The sequence below is a fragment of the Eleutherodactylus coqui genome, chromosome 1, assembly GCF_035609145.1.
Source record: "Eleutherodactylus coqui strain aEleCoq1 chromosome 1, aEleCoq1.hap1, whole genome shotgun sequence".
In the NCBI taxonomy this organism is placed as follows: domain Eukaryota; kingdom Metazoa; phylum Chordata; class Amphibia; order Anura; family Eleutherodactylidae; genus Eleutherodactylus; species Eleutherodactylus coqui.
The window spans coordinates 468,876,052-468,894,765 of NC_089837.1; the positions used below are offsets into that span (position 1 = coordinate 468,876,052).

The 18,714-nt window shown below is 47.6% G+C and overlaps 1 protein-coding gene across 4 annotated transcripts in view; it reads left to right on the forward strand.

Moving 5' to 3' along the window:
- SMAGP (small cell adhesion glycoprotein) overlaps window positions 1-18,196 on the forward strand; it is a 30,637-nt gene extending 12,441 nt beyond the window's left edge. The window contains exons 1-4 of one of the 4 annotated variants that reach the window (XM_066584369.1): window positions 3,501-3,632; window positions 6,488-6,576; window positions 15,441-15,518; window positions 17,650-18,196. In XM_066584369.1, coding sequence (XP_066440466.1) covers window positions 6,543-6,576; window positions 15,441-15,518; window positions 17,650-17,825 — 288 coding nt within the window. In that variant the 5' untranslated portion in view covers window positions 3,501-3,632; window positions 6,488-6,542 and the 3' untranslated portion in view covers window positions 17,826-18,196. The other 3 variants (XM_066584371.1, XM_066584370.1, XM_066584368.1) reach the window with 3 other exon arrangements.
- The last annotated feature ends 518 nt before the right edge of the window (window positions 18,197-18,714 follow it).

Consider the following 18,714-nt stretch of genomic DNA (forward strand, 5'->3'; position numbering starts at 1 on the left):
TTAGTTATTGTCACTTATGACACAATTTCAATGTTTTCCTATGGAGTAAATAAAAAGGCACGACTGCCTCGTCTACAATGTGACACCGTTTGATTTGCTTACTTTGCGTATCTCGTATGTTTAACCTTTTCCTAATAGACACTGTACATTTATGGCGCAAATTGGGCAGAAGCTGAGCCGGCCCCCTTGGGAAGCTTTCGCACTGCCGAGAAAATTGCACGAGATTTGAGCTTTGCAAGACGCAAAAATCCCATATGAAAATGAACCCCATTCTTTTGAATAGAGTCATATACATGATTATTCGCGGCACGTCCTATACTTGTGTGTTCCTCGGAACGCATCGCCCATTGCTTGTGCATGCGAGGTTTCCCATTGAAAACAATTAGCACTTTCCAACTTTACCTGAAGTAATAGGTGGCGGCGGGTAAATCGCACGTTGGCGAGCGCAATACCGAGTTTTACGGCCCGATATTGCGCTTGGATGTGTGGAGGTAGCCTTATGCAGCAGGTGCTGGCTATCTTTGACAGCAGACACTTGACTACAACGGCTGGGATTGGAGGGTCTGTGAACCCGGGTGGTAACCCTTATGCTGGGTTCACACGGGTGGATTCGCCACAGAAATTTTGTCCGGAATTTCGCCGCGGCAGATCCGCCTGCAGCCGCTAATCCCGGTATTAGCCATCCATGTAGACGAGATTTCTCACAAATCTCATCCACACTGGACGGCGAATCCGTCACGTCAAAGCCGGCAGAAGCCAGCGTTGCAGCGTGGATTTGGCGTCCGCAGCATGTCCATTCTTTTTTTTTTTCCGCTACGGCCGTGCTCTCCTCTATAGGAGCGCCGACCGCAACGGAAAAGTGTGCGGCCAGGCCGCTTCAAAACCCGTGGCTAAGTGCCGCGGGTTTTGAAGCAGTGCTTGCCCAGCGGAAATCTTGCGGTTTTTCGCTGCAGTCAAGCCACGAGATTTCCGCCGGGAACACGCCGTGTGGGAACCCAGCCTTAAGATGCCACCGTGAGTAGATGCCAACAGAGCAGCATTTAAGTGGCAGGACAGGTGGCAGGCTGCTGTTTGGTTACCATGGCAGCTCGGGGCCTTGTGAAGGCCTCCAAGCCTGCCGTAGAGTTCATCCTGTCTGCATTTTACCTCAGTGGTTTGAGACATGAAAGCAGAGCTCCGATTGGTTGCTACGGGCAACAAAGACAGTTTTACGCTTAGAAACTTTTTTACATGGGCGAAATTTGAGCGCAACGCACACTGCAACACGCGGGAAAAACTGCACTAAGATCTGTTCAGTTCCGTGCGGATCTTGGTGCAGGATTGAAACGGGTTTAATTCTGCTGATATTTCGCATAGAGCTGTGCAGATGTCCTGTACAATACTACAACAGCAGCTTCAGGTTTCTGTGCGTCCTGCCGCCATATTCCAGGCCGCGTGGAAGGCTCCTAAGGACTCACATGGACATCTGTCACCTGCGTTTTACGTGGTGCGAAAAGCTCATTGATTTCTATTGGGCAACTCACACCTGCGCATTTTTTCACACGGTTTTTTTCACATGCAGGAAAAAAGCAGCATGCCATATTTTGGCGCATAATGCTCGTAATACGCATCAATATAGGCTATGTGAAGTTAACATATGCAGCAAATCCACATGTATACATCCGTATTTGCTGTGTACTGCATATTTTACACACATGAAAAATACACGCATAATATGCGGGAAACATACACCTGCATGAGTTAGCCCTTAGGGCAGCTTCACGCAACCGTGTTTGCGCATGCAAAACAGAGAATAGAAGCCATTGTTTTGAATAGGTCCGTTCTCATGGGTGTGTTTTGCGCGCTCACAGAGAAAAGTAGGACCTACTTTCTTTTCCTGCATTTTGCGCAGCAAAGGCTCCTATAGAAATCTATGGGAGGTTCGCAAATACGCAAGGGATGCATAAAAAACACTGCGCAAAACTGCGAAAAAAAGAACAAATCTGGACCTTATTAGGCTAATGGCCTTTTAATTCACGGAAGGGGCGTGAACTGGCTCTGCGTACGCAAAACATAGAGTGCTTTTCACAGATACATGTACCTCATCCAACCTCATTCATGCGTAAACATGTTGCGCTGTGTTAAGCGTATTTGCGCATATGGTCGTCTAATCTACGCCACTTAGGAACGATGTCCACTTTTTAAAAAATCAATTCAAAAAGTCACCATTTCAACCTGTAGCATCCTCCATTTTTTTGGCGCATTTGCGCACCTAAAGTCCCTATGGATGTCAATTTGGGATTCACGTAAAATATGCTGCGTGAAGGACTGCATAATTGCGCAGGAAAAAGAAGACATCTGATACTCACTAGACTGATTAGCCATTGCAAATGGTGTGTATGTTTTTGTTTTGTGCGCAAAAAAAAGTACGGTAAAATACGCCAAAAAAAAATTGTTCTTTCTGCAAAAACGCGAGGCTCATGCATGCGCAAATACACATACGCTCGTGTGAATCTGGCCTTAGGCACATGCTGTGAAGATGGATTTCATATATTGCAGCAGGACCTCCTATACACAAGATGATGTAATAGGTTGCGCGCACACGTGGCGTTTTGGTTGCGGTTTTCAATTGCGGTTCTCTTGCATTCAATAACACGCGGTTTTCAAAAAAACATGCAGTTTTTAATTGCAGAAGACCCACAATTTATGAGCTTATTTAGACGACCATATGCACAAAAATGCTTGACGCTGTGGATTTTTTTTAAACTCCTACTTTTCCCGCAGAATCCACAGCATGTCTTCAATGGCAGCCGTCCGTGAGGAATCCGCAGGAAAATGGAGCATGCTCATGTGCTTGAAGAATCGCTTTTGCATTGCATGCTACAGGCGGCATTTGCTGTGGAATCCGAAGGCGGACCCCACTCTGGATTCCACAATTCAAATCCACCTGTGTGCATTCACCTTTAGGCCTCATGTCCACTGTCGGGTCGGATTCCACCTGCGGGAGCCCGCAGCAGAATCCGACCCTGCCCACGGTTGAGATCACTGCGAACCTGTCCGGGTCTTCTGCATCCTGTAACTCCTGCTTTCCCGTGGTATCCGCGGCCCGTCTGCAATTCAATTGCGCACGGGCCGCAGATCGGACGTGGATGCAGAAGACCCGGACAGGTACGCAGAAGACCAGCACAGGTAAAAAAGGTGTCCTTGGCCGTTGGCAGGTTCGGATCCCACTGCGGCTCCCACGGGAGGGATCTGACCCGCCCACGGACATGATGCCTTATTTTAATGACATCCAGATGTGTTCTTTTCCCCGCGTTCAGCGCAGTGTTTCACGCTTCCGCTTGCGTATTTGCGCAACGCCCATGGGAGTCTTTGCTGCACTAAATGCAGAGAGGTAGAGCAGGTCCTTTTTTTCATGCTCATGGGAGTGAGGCCAATGAAATCAGCAATTTCTATTCTATACAATGTAGTGAGGGAGCCCTAAAACCGCAGCAAAACCGCCGAGTGTGAAGGCAGCCGTCTACACACGTGATGTAAGGCACGGGCACTGAAGGGTTACAGGCTGGGTGTGGCGGAGCTCGGAGCTGCCCGCACCTGTCCTCTTATATGTAGCTGCTCGCTGACTGCAGCCGCGGTGGACGGGGCATTGGCTGGTGAGTCGGCGGTGGGAAGCTGTAGTGCGGGGGAGGCTGGACGCCCAGCAGCCAGTGTAGTATAGCCAGCGCTGGCTGCCAGGTTACAAGTTCCAGCGAGCCCGCGGCGCAGACCTCTACATGATGGGCTTCATCTCCAACTTCATGAAAGCTGTAATCGCCGCATGTGAGAAGTAGTGAGTGCTGTCCGGGTAGTCCTGACTGCTCCCCGGAGTGATAAGCCTTTGTTCAGGAGACACTTGTGGGGTGCAGCCTGCTTGCATATCATGGCGGTGTTAGATGGTGGATTGTGGCGCCCCGAAACTTTTTTTTTTTGTTTAAGGATTTAAAGGGGCTGTATGGGGGGGGATGAGGGGGAGGCATTTATTATAGAGTTATTATATAACCAAAAACTGGGCTCCTCGCTAAGTGGTTACAAGTGAGGGCATTCTGCCACTGGCTTCATTGTCTGGGTTGTATAAATGCAGTAATGCCTCTTTAAAAAATTAGTGTTTTCTACAAAAGCCTTTTTTAAATCAATAGCATACCAAAATTTTTTTCTTAAAAAGTGAGATTCTTTGGTATATTAATTTTAAAAAGGGGTTTTAGTAGAAAACACCCTTTCTTCTTTGGAACTTGATGTGATGGCCCGATCACTAGGATAGGACACTGCTTTAGATATGTGGTGCATTTTACTAAGCTATGACAGCAGCGTATTGTGCATTTACACACAGGATCACTCAAAATTGGTCAGGAACTGACCGTTTTGAGCGATCATTAAGTATTAATGGGCTAATCAGATCTGACCCTGTGCCCGGCTGGTGACCCTGCTTGCCTATCTGCATTCTTCTTTATCTGTACTGTGGGAGCGCTGGCCAGCGCGCTTGTGCAGTACAGATTATGCTGCGCTGTTGCTAGGCGATGATGCAATTTCCGCAACCCTTCTGTAGTGTTCACTGTGGAAGGGCCGCGGGACGGATGTCTTCCATTAACTTCAATGGAAGCTGTCCGGAAAACTGCACAGAATGAAGCCGCGAGTGGAAACTTCTGCTTGTGTGCAGGAAGCAGCGGTTCTCCATAGCAGGTTATAGGCAGCATTTGCTGCAGAATCCAGGGCAGCCACCAGCTGCGGATTCAGCAAATCAAATCTGCCCGTGTGCAGAAGCCCTACAATGTATTCAGCTGGCAGCCCTTGCAAAGACAATGCAGCTGAGTGCAAAGTCCAGACCGCATGCTGTATTCTGCAAACAGCTGCTGGAGGCTCATTTACATGCTAATGGGCATTAGTGCCCATTAGTACTTTATGTAAAATGATCGCTAGAATTGTCAGTCTTTCAATCGTTTGAAAGATTGTCTTTGCGTGTAAATGAGCCGTTGGGTCAGGCTCTCACCACATGGCTGCGTATCACTGTCTTAGATGGCATATGACAGCATATCTTGCGCATGTATTGGTTTCCTGGTTTCTCTATTGCACATTTTGCGTGGTAAAATGGGACGTGCTTTTTTTTTTTTTTTTAACGTGTATTATACACTGAGTATACACAAGTGTGAATCTATGTACATTAACTCCATTCCCTGCATACTATGTGTGCATATACTACGTGCGTAATATGCAATTAAATTACACATGTAAGCCCGGCTTTAGAACTGGTACGGCTCTGAAATGCTGATTTGTGCAAGATGTCTGAGCAAGTGCATCAATAACGGCCAATTTACACAGAGCAATCGCTCAAACGACAGTTTGAGTGACAGTTTTGAGCGGTAATTTTGCATAAACTACTACGTAGCTACTTAATAGCTATTTAGCGTGCAAATGAAACCTTTAGCTGAATGCACTTAATAGCCAGAGGGCTCTTATCTGCTTTCAGCTCCTTTGTTCTCCAGTGGGTTAAATAGCTGAAACAATGCTATCAGCATTATTCGCCGAGAACTCAGCGCACAGTCCTGATAAGACCACACAATGATTTTTAGGCTGGCTTGAATTTAACGATCAACTAGTGCACGATGGCTGAGCGTATAGATGCGATGATTATGGCTCAATAGATCGCTTTTGGGCGAATATATATTTTTTTGAATGATCATCGCTCTCTGTAAATGGGCTTTAAGACTTCTTCACTGAAAATCAAATCTATAAAACCAGGGTTTATAAACCCTGAACAATAAGGCCGGCTTCACACGACCAGATTGCTATTGCGGAATCCGTGGTCAGCGTCCACACGGAGGAGCCACAGCAATTTGCATGCATTGTACTTTCGCTTTTTCCTTCACTTGCGGAAACTAATTGCGTATTCTGCGAGCGGAGAAAAAAACTCGCACCATGCTCTATTTTGCTGAGGCCTCGACGAGGATGGCCTTCATTGAAGTCAATGGAGGCTGGCTTACCTGCAGCCGATCCGCAATTGACAATGTAGATGGGCTGCAGATGCCAATGTCTTGCGGTAGTGCAGGAAATACGTATGTGTGTATGTGTAATATATATTACCTGTCCTGCACATGACCAACGTCCACAGTCATCCGCATAAGATAGTGCAGATATGTGAGGTCACCAGCTAGGGTTACAGTTGGATGCTGCTGCAAAAACTCATGTGGAATCCAGATCATTCGTGTGCAGCTGGCCTTAGGTGACAGGCAGCGGTTGTCGTATCCTGCCCTATAGGAAATTAGACTGATTGCAGGGAGTCACTTTGCTATAGCTTCCTGAGTCGGGCTATGACCACCACTGCCCAGGACCTGCCAGCATGTAGGTGAGACTGCAGGCAAATGCTGAAAATGCAAAGGAAGTGCCAAGTCTTCATGTAAAATAACATCATTCCAATCCTTACTCCTGCCTGGACTTGATCTATTGGTTAATGTATCTATGATGTGCTTATTTGCAGGGTTTATCTCCATATAATCAGGTCGACGGCTGGAGAAAGGTGAATAATCTGCATTATGGCGCTTCTAACCACAGTGACTTCTGCTTCAGGTAGGATCAGCATCTTATTCTAACACTGCTGCTCATTCCCCTTGTGTAAACAAGCCAGTCCTGGCAAACAGATGCTACCTGCTCCGCTGATGACTGCTGCTATAAAACAGGCTGCTCTGCATGGCTGAACTTGGTGCTATACATCAGAAGCCTTCATAGAAGTACTAACCCCACCAAAACTGCAACCTGTTGCCCAGTTATGAAATTCGGGAGACTCATATGTTTTTAAGTTGTATAACTTTTTTTTTTTTTTTTTTAGCCTGTCTGAAAGTGCTAAATTTGTAAGACCAGTAACAAGAGTAGCGTTAAAAACTAAAGATTCTATAACAGGGGTTTTTGTAAAGGTCCACTTAGGCTGGTTTTACATCTACAACGGAATCTCCAGCTGGAATTCCACTGCATATCTGGCTGCAAGTGCAGAAGAAAAAGAGCTGCATGTCCTGCTCTTTTTCTTTTTTTTTTTTTTTTCCCCCCTTCCTCCGGAAAGTCGGCGGACCACTAGGAGCTGTTCAGTTCTGTCCAGACAGAACGGTTCAGCTGTGGTGATTCCACCCCCACTTCCTGCTCCCTGAATGGAGCAGGAAGGCAGAATTCCTAGCGCAAGTGTCAAAGCTCCCTTACCTTGGTCTGTTAGGTGAAGGTCCAGCAAACCCAGGTAGCAAGGGGTAAAACAAGGCATGTTGCTGTAGTTGCGTATAACTTCTGGGAATTAACATCCCATGCAGAATGATTGTTCTCTAAATGCTGCAGATTTTCCTCAACTAATTCCACTGCAGGGAATTTGTAGAATTTCTGACCCGTGCGAACATACCCTATAGCGGTACTGATGGATTATGTCTCCACCAGAATTATGGGGGGAGATCTACAGAGTGACAGGTAACAACTCCCCCGCCCCAAACTGCAGATTGGCTGATGTCCTAGTCTAGAAGAGGTGAGGGCACAGAGGATCTGGAACTTCCTTGGTATGTGTTTGTTAAGGATCCCGTGGCTGGAGATGTGCACAGCAGCTGCTGCTGGTTCAGCGCTCACTCCCATCCCTGAAGGGCAGTTGGAGCCGCTTGCAGGAGTTGGGCTGCCAGAGGCAGGACCTGTCGCGGCGCCACTGCTGTAGCGACTTTTAGGAGCTGTGCTGCCACAGCCGCAGCAGGACAGCCAGAGCCGTTTAGAGGAGGTGACCTGCCATAAGGTCGGCAGCCAGTATCAGTAGCAGCCGGTACAGGACGGCTGTAGGATGGCAGTAGCGGCCACTACTGTACTGCCTGAGCAACTTTCAGTAGCCTGCCGCCCATTAGCTGCATGGAGCAGAAGCCGCCACCGCTTCCACCACTATGTGTTCCTTGCCGGGAGGGGAAGCATGTAGCAGGAGCTGCCACAGCTTCCACCCTCGGTGAGGGTGTGTATCCCCTGTGCCAATCAGAAACTGTGGGTGTCCCCTCTACCTCCACCTGGCCAACCCATGTCTCCACCCATAATTCTGGTGGAGAAATAATGCACCAGTACCCCCTATAGCTTGCCCATGTTTCCCTATGAAGCCTTCCTCTCTGCATCGCACGAAAAAGCTATTTTCCAGAGCGTCATCCCGACGGCCCCATTACATATGGAGGTTGCCCTCTGACCCAGGTAGGGACAGGAAGAGTTTAAAAGCACCTCCCTTTCCACCCATGCTTCAGTGTCTTCCTGTCCCTACGGTGGGACAGAGGAGCAGCTCCAGAGCTGCAGGAGATAGGAAGCTGCGGAGGCAAGAAGACTTACCGCAAAGAAATACTTACCGCACGCTGTGCGGCCCCCCTGGAGGGGTAGAGGTCGGGGCCGCACACTCAAGAGTCCCTGCATCCCCGACCTGCGCTGCCGACGGAGCCGTCAGTCGCCCAGTAGCGCTGGTCTCCCTCGCGCGGATCGCATGTTCGGGCCGCCGCTGCTGTGATGGGATAGTTCCTCCTGGCAGGGGAACGGCAGCGGCGGCCTCCCTGGACCTCGGGCGCATAGCGGTGACGTCATCCGGCGTGGTGACGTCACGCGCACAACGTAGGGGGCGTGGCTACCGGCGAAAACCCGGAAATGGCGCCAAATTTGAAAATCCTCCCCATAAAAGCAGGCTAAACTCCATGGAGGTTCCTGCTGACTGCCAGACAAGTGTATGTGAGTATGTCTACCCGCGACAGCTCAGCACGTGAGGGAGAGATTGACACCCTACCAACTGTAAGTAGGCTATACGCCAAAACATGCGCAAATGGTCACTTGTACAGCGGATGCATATATGTTCCCTTTCTTGTCTCCCCTCTCCCCCACTTTCATGGGTAGATGGATAAGGAGGGTCCAAAGAAAATGGACCCGAGGAAAAAATCGAAAAAATGCGTCCTCTGCAACAAAAGGCTCGAGGAGAGCTATAAAAAACCCCTATGCGAGGAGTGAGTGTATTACCGCAAGTAATGCTCCTGAATCCAACGCTTGCACTGCTATAACAGTGAATTGCTCTGCCTTCACAGATGCACGGGGAAAATTCTCGCAGAGGAGAAAGCAGCATTCAAATCCGATATCCGCTGCATGATAAGGGAAGAGCTGCAGGCTTCCATGGCGTCCCTTCCCCAGGCCCAGCCAGGTCCGTCACGGGTCCCTAAAAGACCTAGACAGACCGAGTCGGCGAGTTCGATCTCCGGTGAATCGCTGGAGCTCCTGTCCGGATGAATGGCAGGAACCGGAAAAAAGGATCACTGTTCCAAAAGAGATCCGAAACCGGCTCGCATTCGCTACCGAGGACGTCCGCCTGTACAGGGAAACCCCCAAGGTGGACATCCAGATCGCAAAAGTGGCCAAGAAGACCCTCTTGCCCTTCGAGGACACCTCCCAGCTATCCGATCCGATGGATAAAAAAATCGACGGATTAATGAAGAAAGCCTGGGAGGCAACATCCCTCACCATCGAGGCTAACATAGCCTCAACCTCAGTGGCTAGATCCATGGCGCTCTGGCTAAACAGGCTAGAAGCCTCCATAAAGGATCGGGCCCCCAGAGAGGAGTTGGCCAGCTGTCTCCCCCTCTTAAAAATGGCTACCGCCTTCCTGGCTGACGCATCAGCGGAAACGGTAAGATACGGGGCAAAAACCGGAGTCCTCAGCAACTCAGCGAGAAGGGCACTATGGCTGAAGACTTGGGCCGCAGACATTACATCCAAAAATAAGCTCTGCGCCATCCCCTTCCAAGGGGAATATATGTTTGGGCCCGTCCTGGACAAAATCCTGGAAAAAGTCGGCGACAAGAGTAAAACCCTGCCTGACAGACAACCTTTCAGGAAACCATCCTTCCCGAAGAGGATGCGCCAGCCTCCTCCCGAAGTTAAAGGGAAGACTGGAAGATGGTCGTACCCCAAGGGAGGTCGGGGTAAGGAAGTCCAACCCTCCCCTGAACAAACAGGGGGTAGATTAGCGGGCTATCTAAGCCAGTGGCAAGGGGTAACGTCTAACCCCTGGGTACTCCGAATAATCGAAGCAGGGTACCAAATTGAATTCCACTCGCTACCCCCTAGGAGATTCCTTATAACCTCCCCGGGGTCCCTACAGGAACAAGGGAACCTCATAAAAGGCGTTCAGGAACTTAAGGACCTAGGGGTCATTACACAAGTCCCCGATTACGAAAGGGGTGAGGGATTCTATTCCCCCCTATTTCTAATAAAAAAACCGAATGGTTCCATTAGGACTATATTTAATCTTAAAGCCCTAAATCAATTTATCTCGTACAAAAAATTCAAGATGGAAACAGTAAGATCCATCGTCCCACTAATAGATCGAGATAGTGTAATGTGCACCATAGATCTTAAAGATGCATATTACCATGTCCCAATAACGGCAGCCCATCACAAGTACCTGAGGTTTGCTCTGCGGGAGGGAGACAAGATCCAACATTACCAATTCACGGCCCTTCCATTCGGAATCTCCACCGCCCCTCGGGTATTCACGAAAATCGTTATAGAGATGGTAGCCTACTTCAGGCGGAATCAGATCCGCATATTTCCGTATCTGGATGACTTTTTGTTGGTGTCAAGGACGGAGAAGACCATGCGTATAGACCTATCCATGGTCTTATCCACCCTAAACAGTTTAGGGTGGATAGTTAACAAGCAGAAGTCCGACTTGAACCCTGGTACACAAAAGGTGTACCTGGGAGTATTACTAGACTCCCACATCCAGGAATCCCGGCTTCCATCATCTAGGAAGGAAGACCTCACCCAAAGAGTAAAATCCTTCTGTCAGGCTACGGCGGTTTCCATTAGAGAAACAATGAAGGTGCTGGGCATCCTGACGGCTTGCATTCAGATAGTCCCATGGGCACAGGCCCATACCCGGCAATTACAAGGATTTATCCTTGCCAACTGGGACAAACGGCAGACATCCCTGGATAAGAAGGTGAGCCTGTCCGTCCGAGTCAAAGAGTCCCTACGCTGGTGGACCTCACAGAGGAACCTAAGCAAAGGTACCTCTTGGTCACAAGAATCTACCGTACCCATCACAACAGATGCCAGCAAAACGGGATGGGGAGCCCAAGTAGCCGACCAAAATCTACAGGGGATTTGGGACCCCCAAGTAGCTAAACGCTCATCCAATTTCAGAGAACTAAGGGCAATCTGGGAAGCCCTTCAGGCGGCAGAACCCCTTATAAAAGGAAGGCATGTCAAAATCCTAACCGATAATATGACAGCTCTGTCATTTGTTCGTCACCAGGGGGGAACGCGACACCCGCACCTGCAACGACTGGCAACAGAGATACTCCGCTGGGCGGAATCCAACGTGCTGTCCCTCTCAGCGATCCACTTAAAAGGGTCCACAAACGTCGCTGCCGACTTCCTGAGCAGACAGAGCATCCATCCAGGAGAATGGGGACTGAATCAGCGAGTCTTCGACCAACTAATCTGCCAGTGGGGAGAACCGCAGATAGACCTGTTCGCCACGAAGAGAAATTCAAAGTGCCAGGACTTTTACTCGCTGAACCCCAGAGACAATCCACGCGGGGTAGACGCCCTGTCCCAAAGCTGGGACATGGACCTAGCCTACGCCTTTCCTCCCTTCCCACTGATCCCCCGCACCCTCAGGAAAATCCAAACCAGCCGGGCGTCAGTCATACTAGTTGCCCCTATGTGGGACAAAAGGCCCTGGTATCCCCTGCTAAAAGCCTTGGCGATCCAGGGTCCATTCCTACTACCAGCCGTAGAAGATCTTCTCCTCCAGGGCCCACTAACATACCCAGGGGTCGAGAAATTGAAGCTAGCAGCATGGATGCTGAAAGCATGATACTGCGTGGGAAGGGACTCTCCCATAATGTAATTACTACCCTAACAAAAAGCCGTAAACCTATCACGATAGCCATCTACGATAGGATATGGAAAAAATTCACAGAGTTCTGTAAAATAGAGCCAGGGAAAATCCCAGGAATTGACATTCCCGTAATCCTGGAATTTTTGCAGGCAGGCCTAGAAAAAGGCCTTAGTCCTAGAACCCTTAAAGTCCATACAGCAGCACTAGGGTCCTATCTAGATTTTCCCTTGGCAGAACACCGCTGGGTGCGTAGGTTTCTCAAAGGGGCAGAACGGCTTCGACCCTTTGTTAGAGAAACCTTTCCTACCTGGGACCTAAATATAGTCTTAACTAGCTTTTGCCAATCCCCCTTCGAACCCCTCTCACAACTCTCCTTGAGGCTGCTCACACTAAAAGTTACCCTTTTAGTTGCCATAACATCGGCTCGGAGAATAGGGGAATTGCAAGCATTACAATGTATTGAACCATACATGGTAATACAAGACGACAGGATTACCTTCAAACTAGACCCAGCCTTCCTTCCGAAGGTAGTGTCAAAATTTCATAGGGAGCAGACGATCACTCTGCCCTCCTTCTGTCAAAATCCCCGTAACGAGAAAGAGAGAGAATTTCATAACCTAGACGTTAGGAGAGCTGTTCTAGCGTACCTAGAGGCCACCCGCTCTTTCCGTAAAAATAATAACCTCTTCATTCAATTTCAGGGGCCGGCAAAAGGAAAGACGGCAACTAAGAGCACCATCGCGAGGTGGATCAAGACCGCCATCCAAGAGGCATATAAAGCCAGGGGTCTCGACCCTCCGGGAAAAATTAGAGCTCACTCCACTCGCTCTCTTTCCTCCTCTTGGGCAGAAAAAGGCCAGGCGTCTGCCGAGCAGATCTGCAAGGCGGCGACCTGGTCGAGTATACATACATTTACCCGACATTACAGGGTTAACGTCCAGTCGGACAAAGACCTGAGTTACGGACGTAAAGTCCTTCAGGCAGTAGTCCCACCCTAGGGCCACGTATAATTTGGTATACTCCATATGTAATGGGGCCGTCGGGATGACGCTCTGGAAGGACACGGATTACTTACCGGTAGTCCCTTTTCCAGGAGTCATCACGACGGCCCATAGTTCCCTCCCCTTTAAGAATAATTTATGTTCTTCAAATGTAAATATGACCGAATAAAGGTAAAATTTGGTTTAGTAAACATTGTCCACCGTAATGATTTATAAGTCACTGAAGCATGGGTGGAAAGGGAGGTGCTTTTAAACTCTTCCTGTCCCTACCTGGGTCAGAGGGCAACCTCCATATGTAATGGGGCCGTCGTGATGACTCCTGGAAAAGGGACTACCGGTAAGTAATCCGTGTCCTTTCGTGTAGTGCTATGTAACTTTGACAGTAGGAAATCCTACTATCAAAGCCAAATCTAATCCTAAATTGCAGAAAGAAAAAAAAAGCCACCTTAGAAGCGCTCACCACCGCAGCTTCTCCCTGGGTTTCGGCACTGTTCGGCACTTCATCTTCTGGCCGGGATTGAAAAATCCCCGCCTCTTGGAAGTGCTGGCTGTGATAGGCTGATGCTTAGCCAATCACAGCCAGTGCTCAATGAATGGCTTTGATATAAATTTGGTTATATTGGTTCAATGTCCCGAAGTCTATTAACACTAATCGCCTAGTTCCAGAATAAACACAAGTGTACATTAAGCCTCCAACTTGGTAGTACCATAATGATGATCCTCCCCTTATTCTACTTGTGGTCAGTGTGAATGGGGTGTATTCGGAGATGTCTAGCCAACTGGCCCATGTCTTGTAATTGAGAGCATCTATTTTCCGCTGCTTCCTTTTGAGTATAATGAGCCAATTTAATGAATTCATGTGGAAAGGGAGGTTCATGTAACCAGTGTTGTGCAAGGAGCTTACATGCCATATATAGCATGCGTGTCACAGCTAGTTTAATATCTTCTGTCGCAAGATTTTTTTTTTTCTTTCCAATACTCCATTAGAACTGTGAAGTTTTATAGAATAAGTAATAAGGTAGGCTGGGGTCACATCTGCACTAGAAACTAACATTTAGGCAGTTCTATTGCAGATCTGTCATGAAATGCCAAACAAGGCATCCGGTAAAATGCTGGAAGTCTGAACGGACTCATTAGTCAATGGGGGCCATTGGTTCCGTCATAAGACTGATCTGTTCGGCCAGGGGATTCCCAAAACAGAGCAGGAAAAGAGAAATCCCCAATGCAGATGTGAACTCTGCTTAAAGCACGACTCGCATGATCATAAGATTATCACGTATTACGCACGCAGTGTCCAAGTGTGATGCATGGTAATTCGCAGGCAATCAAATACACGTGCATTATGTGTTTGTTTGTTTTGGGGTTTTTGTTTGTTTTTTTTTTTTGTTTTTTACATACAAATGTGAGCAAACCAGCATAAGGCCAAGTGTAAAACACAGCATATTTTTGCCATGTATTGTGCGCTAGAGAGCCCATTGTTCTTCATGGGTGTAATCAATGCTGTGCCATATGCAATTACATTGGAGATGATTAGCATATATATGTGCCTTGGGAAATGTAAACAAGACTGCTCATGGCAGTGTGTGTGATACTGTCCCATACATGGCAGTAGGCCAGGTCACTGCTGTATGAGTGTGAGCCCAGCCTAACACTTAGGCCGGCTTCACACGAGCGTGACGGGCTCCGCCGCGGAATATTCCGCAGTGAAGCCCGTCACGGCGCCCCCCCAGAGACCCCATACTTACCAGCGGAAGATAGCGTGAAGACGCTTCACCGCCGTCGCGTCATGTGACACACCCACCGCGTCACATGACGCGCCCAGGTGGGTCACGTGTCGCGCCGGCCGCGTCATATGACGCGGCGGCGGTAGGCAGGAAAGCATTTTCACGCTATCTTCCGCTGTGTTACAGCGGGAGATGGCGTGAACGGACGGCTTCCATTGACTGCAATGGAAGCCGTCAGCGCGTACACCCGCGGCAAATAGAACATGCTGCAGGTGAGGACGGGAGATTTCACGGTGCGAAATTCCGCGGTGGAATTCCGCATCGTGAGCATTGAGCTATTAGGTTCAATAGAACCTAATAGCAGGGGGCAACGCAGCGGATTTTTGCCGCGAATTTACGCGGCGTAAATCTGTTCGTGGGAAGGAGGCCTTACATGGGGAAAGTCTGCAATTCACGCTGACATTTCAGAAAGGGCTTGCAGCACACTTCTCCATGGTTTCCCGATTGCAACTGCAGCATCTATTAGCTTGGAAATATCACATTGGCAGACATGTTTCAAAAAACAGCGTTTTATGTGTTTGTGGACCTAGCACTCACTTGTTCTAGAACATTCACACTTGTGCCCGGGGCCTCTGGTCTATGTCCTATCATCTGTGCAGTGGTGGATGGTACTCCATGATAAAGTGTGTGTGTGTGTGTGTGTGTGTGTGTGTGTGTGTTGCAAGAAGAGTCAGAGATTTGCTACAATTTTTTTCCCAATGACTGCTCCATTATGGCACTGCTATTTCCTCCAATGTCATCTAGTGTTTGAACGCTTTAACTTTCTTTATTTAGGGCAAAATCCCCCAGACGTGACGGAGGCTCCCAGTGCGTCGTCTGACACGGACAGTTTTGATAAATCTGTTGTTGCAGGTAATTGACTTGGTCCCTGGAGTTTCTTACTAAAAAACAAGGTGGTGGTGATCTAAACATTTTGCACTTGGAGTACCTGCACGTTTTATTTTATGTACAGAATAGGCGATTCTAAGCATTTTTGCAGTGTTTTTTGTTTTCTTTAAATTGGCCTATTCTGTACACTTTTGTTACAAAACCCTCCTGCTATGCAACTAGGTGAAAAATGTATCTTCACCTCAGTGTATAACAGTAGAGGGCGCTCCATACAGATGTGTCTGCAGTAGTTCTATGAATGTGCAGACACAACTTCTGATATGTCATCTGTATTACATATTTTAATAGTCTTATGGCCCATCACCCCTGGTATTTTACTCCACTCCCTGCTCATGTGCTGCTGTCCCCAGTGCTGTGGAAGGGAAAAGCTGTTCTATGTTGCAGACTATTATTCCCCTCGGAGCATCCGCTCCCTGTTGGACCCAACTGCACTCTGCCATACAGCAGTGTACACTGAACCACAATTATGTGTGACAGGGAGCAAGCGCTGTGAGGAGATGCAGTCTACAGCATAGAACAGCTTCTCTCCTTCACAGCGCCAGGGGACGGTGGCATATAAGTGGGACTAGACAATTGTGAGCCACAGGGCTATTAAAAATAGTATGTATGCATATATACATATACACTTTGTACTGCAACAGCACAGTTGTCACACATCTGGATGGAGCGCCTTCTATTATGCTGTGAGGTGAAGATGCATTTCTCAGTCCTGTCTTCACCTAGCTGCATAGCTGAAAAGTGGTTTTGTAGGAATGTGCAGAATAGGCTGATAAAACATATTAAAAAACAAAAAATAAATCTTACACCTATTCTATACACTAAAAAAGTTCAGGTACTCATTAAAGAATAAGTACCCCTTTTTGCTGTCATTGCATGTTGCTTCCTCTAAGCTGCTGAAGATAGAGGTCTATGCACCAATGTATCAGTTTTTTTTTAGAAGCTGAGGAGCAGACAAGCAATGATGTCAAGAAGACACTGTACTTGGGTGAGCACTGCAGCCCCTTCATCTCAGTAAGGCCTCCTGCAGATGGCCGGGTCGGATCCCGCTGCGAGAATTCTCGGAGCGGGATGTGACCCATGCCCCTGCAGTGACCACCATGGCTTACCTCCTCCCGGTGTCTTCTCAGCTCTACTATATGCCAGCTGCTGCCCAGCCGGTGCATAAACTGTGACCTTTGTGTGCGAGGCTCGCACAGAAATATGGCATGCCGCGATTTGTTTACTGCGTGAGTTTTCACGTGCCAAATCACATCTGCCTGCATAGGATTGCCTTATCTAATGCAATCCTGTGGAAGCGGGCACAGGTGGAAATCCTGACACTGAATTTCCGCCGGTGTGCAGGAGGCCTTACTAGTAGGGGTCTCAGCACTCAGACCCTACTGATCCACTCTTATTAAAAAAAAAAAAGTGCAGTAAATCTTTAACGGACAGTACATGGCAATATTTAAAAACTAATGTTTCTTTCAAACCAAGGTCTGATAAGACATGACATAAGGCTAAAATAGGGATCTTATGAAGTGATCTGACCTCTGGAAAGCCCACCAGGCATGAGAATGCACAGACCATAGTTCTGGAATAGTCTTCTGGCTTCACTGTATTTTCCTGCACCGCTGCCCACCAGGATGCTGCAGTGCACTGAGAAGGGGAGGAAGCACTGCATCAATGGTGGTCTCAGAGATGCTAGTCATATGCCAGCACGTTTATATGGGAGTCGCTTAGTATTAGATATTATGAGTTAAGCAATCCATGCCCATATTGTATCCTGTTGCTGTCAGTCATGACGCTGCACCTGTATCTTTTGTCCTTTAGGGAAGTGCAGCTCTTCAGTGAACCCTAGCATGTAGATAACACATCTGAGTAGCGTTTAATAAGCGCCCACCAAACCATCACACCATGAACATTGAATCTTGGAGTATCAGGAAATGTCCAATGTCTTTAACTTATATCCACAAAACGTATTTTCCCAGAAACCCTTGCAGGCTAACAAACTACTTGGCCCTACACTTTAACTACTATAGTCTAAGTGGCATCTAGTCAACTATAAAGTGGTGCCCTTTAAATTCCCTGTTCTAATCTGACTGTGTTTTCCTTGTAGGTGTAATAGCTGCTGTTTTCCTAACCCTGTTTATTGTGCTGGCCGTGGTTGCAGTCTACATGTACAAACACAAGGGCACCTACCGTACCAACGAGGCAGATGAGGAAGAGGAAGCTCATAAAGCTTTACAAATGAACAATGACCCTGGCGAAGATAAGCAAGAGTACATGATGTGATCTGCACCAAGGGATGAACTGAATGAATTCTCTATTTATTTGACGTAATGTCTGCGATCTCTGCTACACGGAATCCTTTTTTTTTTTTTTTTTTTTGTTTTTTTTTTTTTGTATAGAGCACCATGGATTTCTTAACTGTGGGGTATATAACTCTTCAACACCATTCCTCTTCCCAAAGGATTAAGGAACTTTGTGAACAAATTTCACACTTTATTTTTTTCGTAAGGGATTTTGGCACCAACCACACTATTTGTATCCTCGCACCAGCAGTCTTTTTTTTTTTTTTTCCTGCACCATAGATGGTTGTGGATGTAAATACCATAGCAGTTTTGCAGCATCGGTTTCTTATAAATATAACTTGTTATACAAAACACTTGTTGTAGTCCATTGTTTCTAGACAGTTCATCCTTGTCGGGTCCAACCCCCCCCCCCCCCCCCTTTTTTTTTTTTTAATGTTTCGTACCTTTTACCTGTAACCTGTCAAATCTGTACAGATCATTTGACGGTTCAGATGGTGATTTGGATTTTAGAAATGACACACTACAATAAGTTGAACACTGAGTCTAATGGTGAAAACCACAGTGTACATTTTGTTGCTCACTGTCCTTTTTTTTTAATTTTTTTTTTGTTTCATACCTTTTACCATGCTGGATCATGGTTTGCAGACTGCTCTACTTTAGTTTATCTTGACTGACAGAACAGACTGACCCATTCAGTAATGGATCTTAATAGTAGGTCAGCTTTTGGTTGCCTATAGCGGAATCCGGCCCCATGCCCATCCATGCGTGCCGATCACTTTCTTTTTCTTCTTTACTGCGGCTGGTCTGCACGGCTCGTCGTCTGACATGGCGCAGCACAAAATTTGTTTTTCTTGAACTCCTGCTTTTCT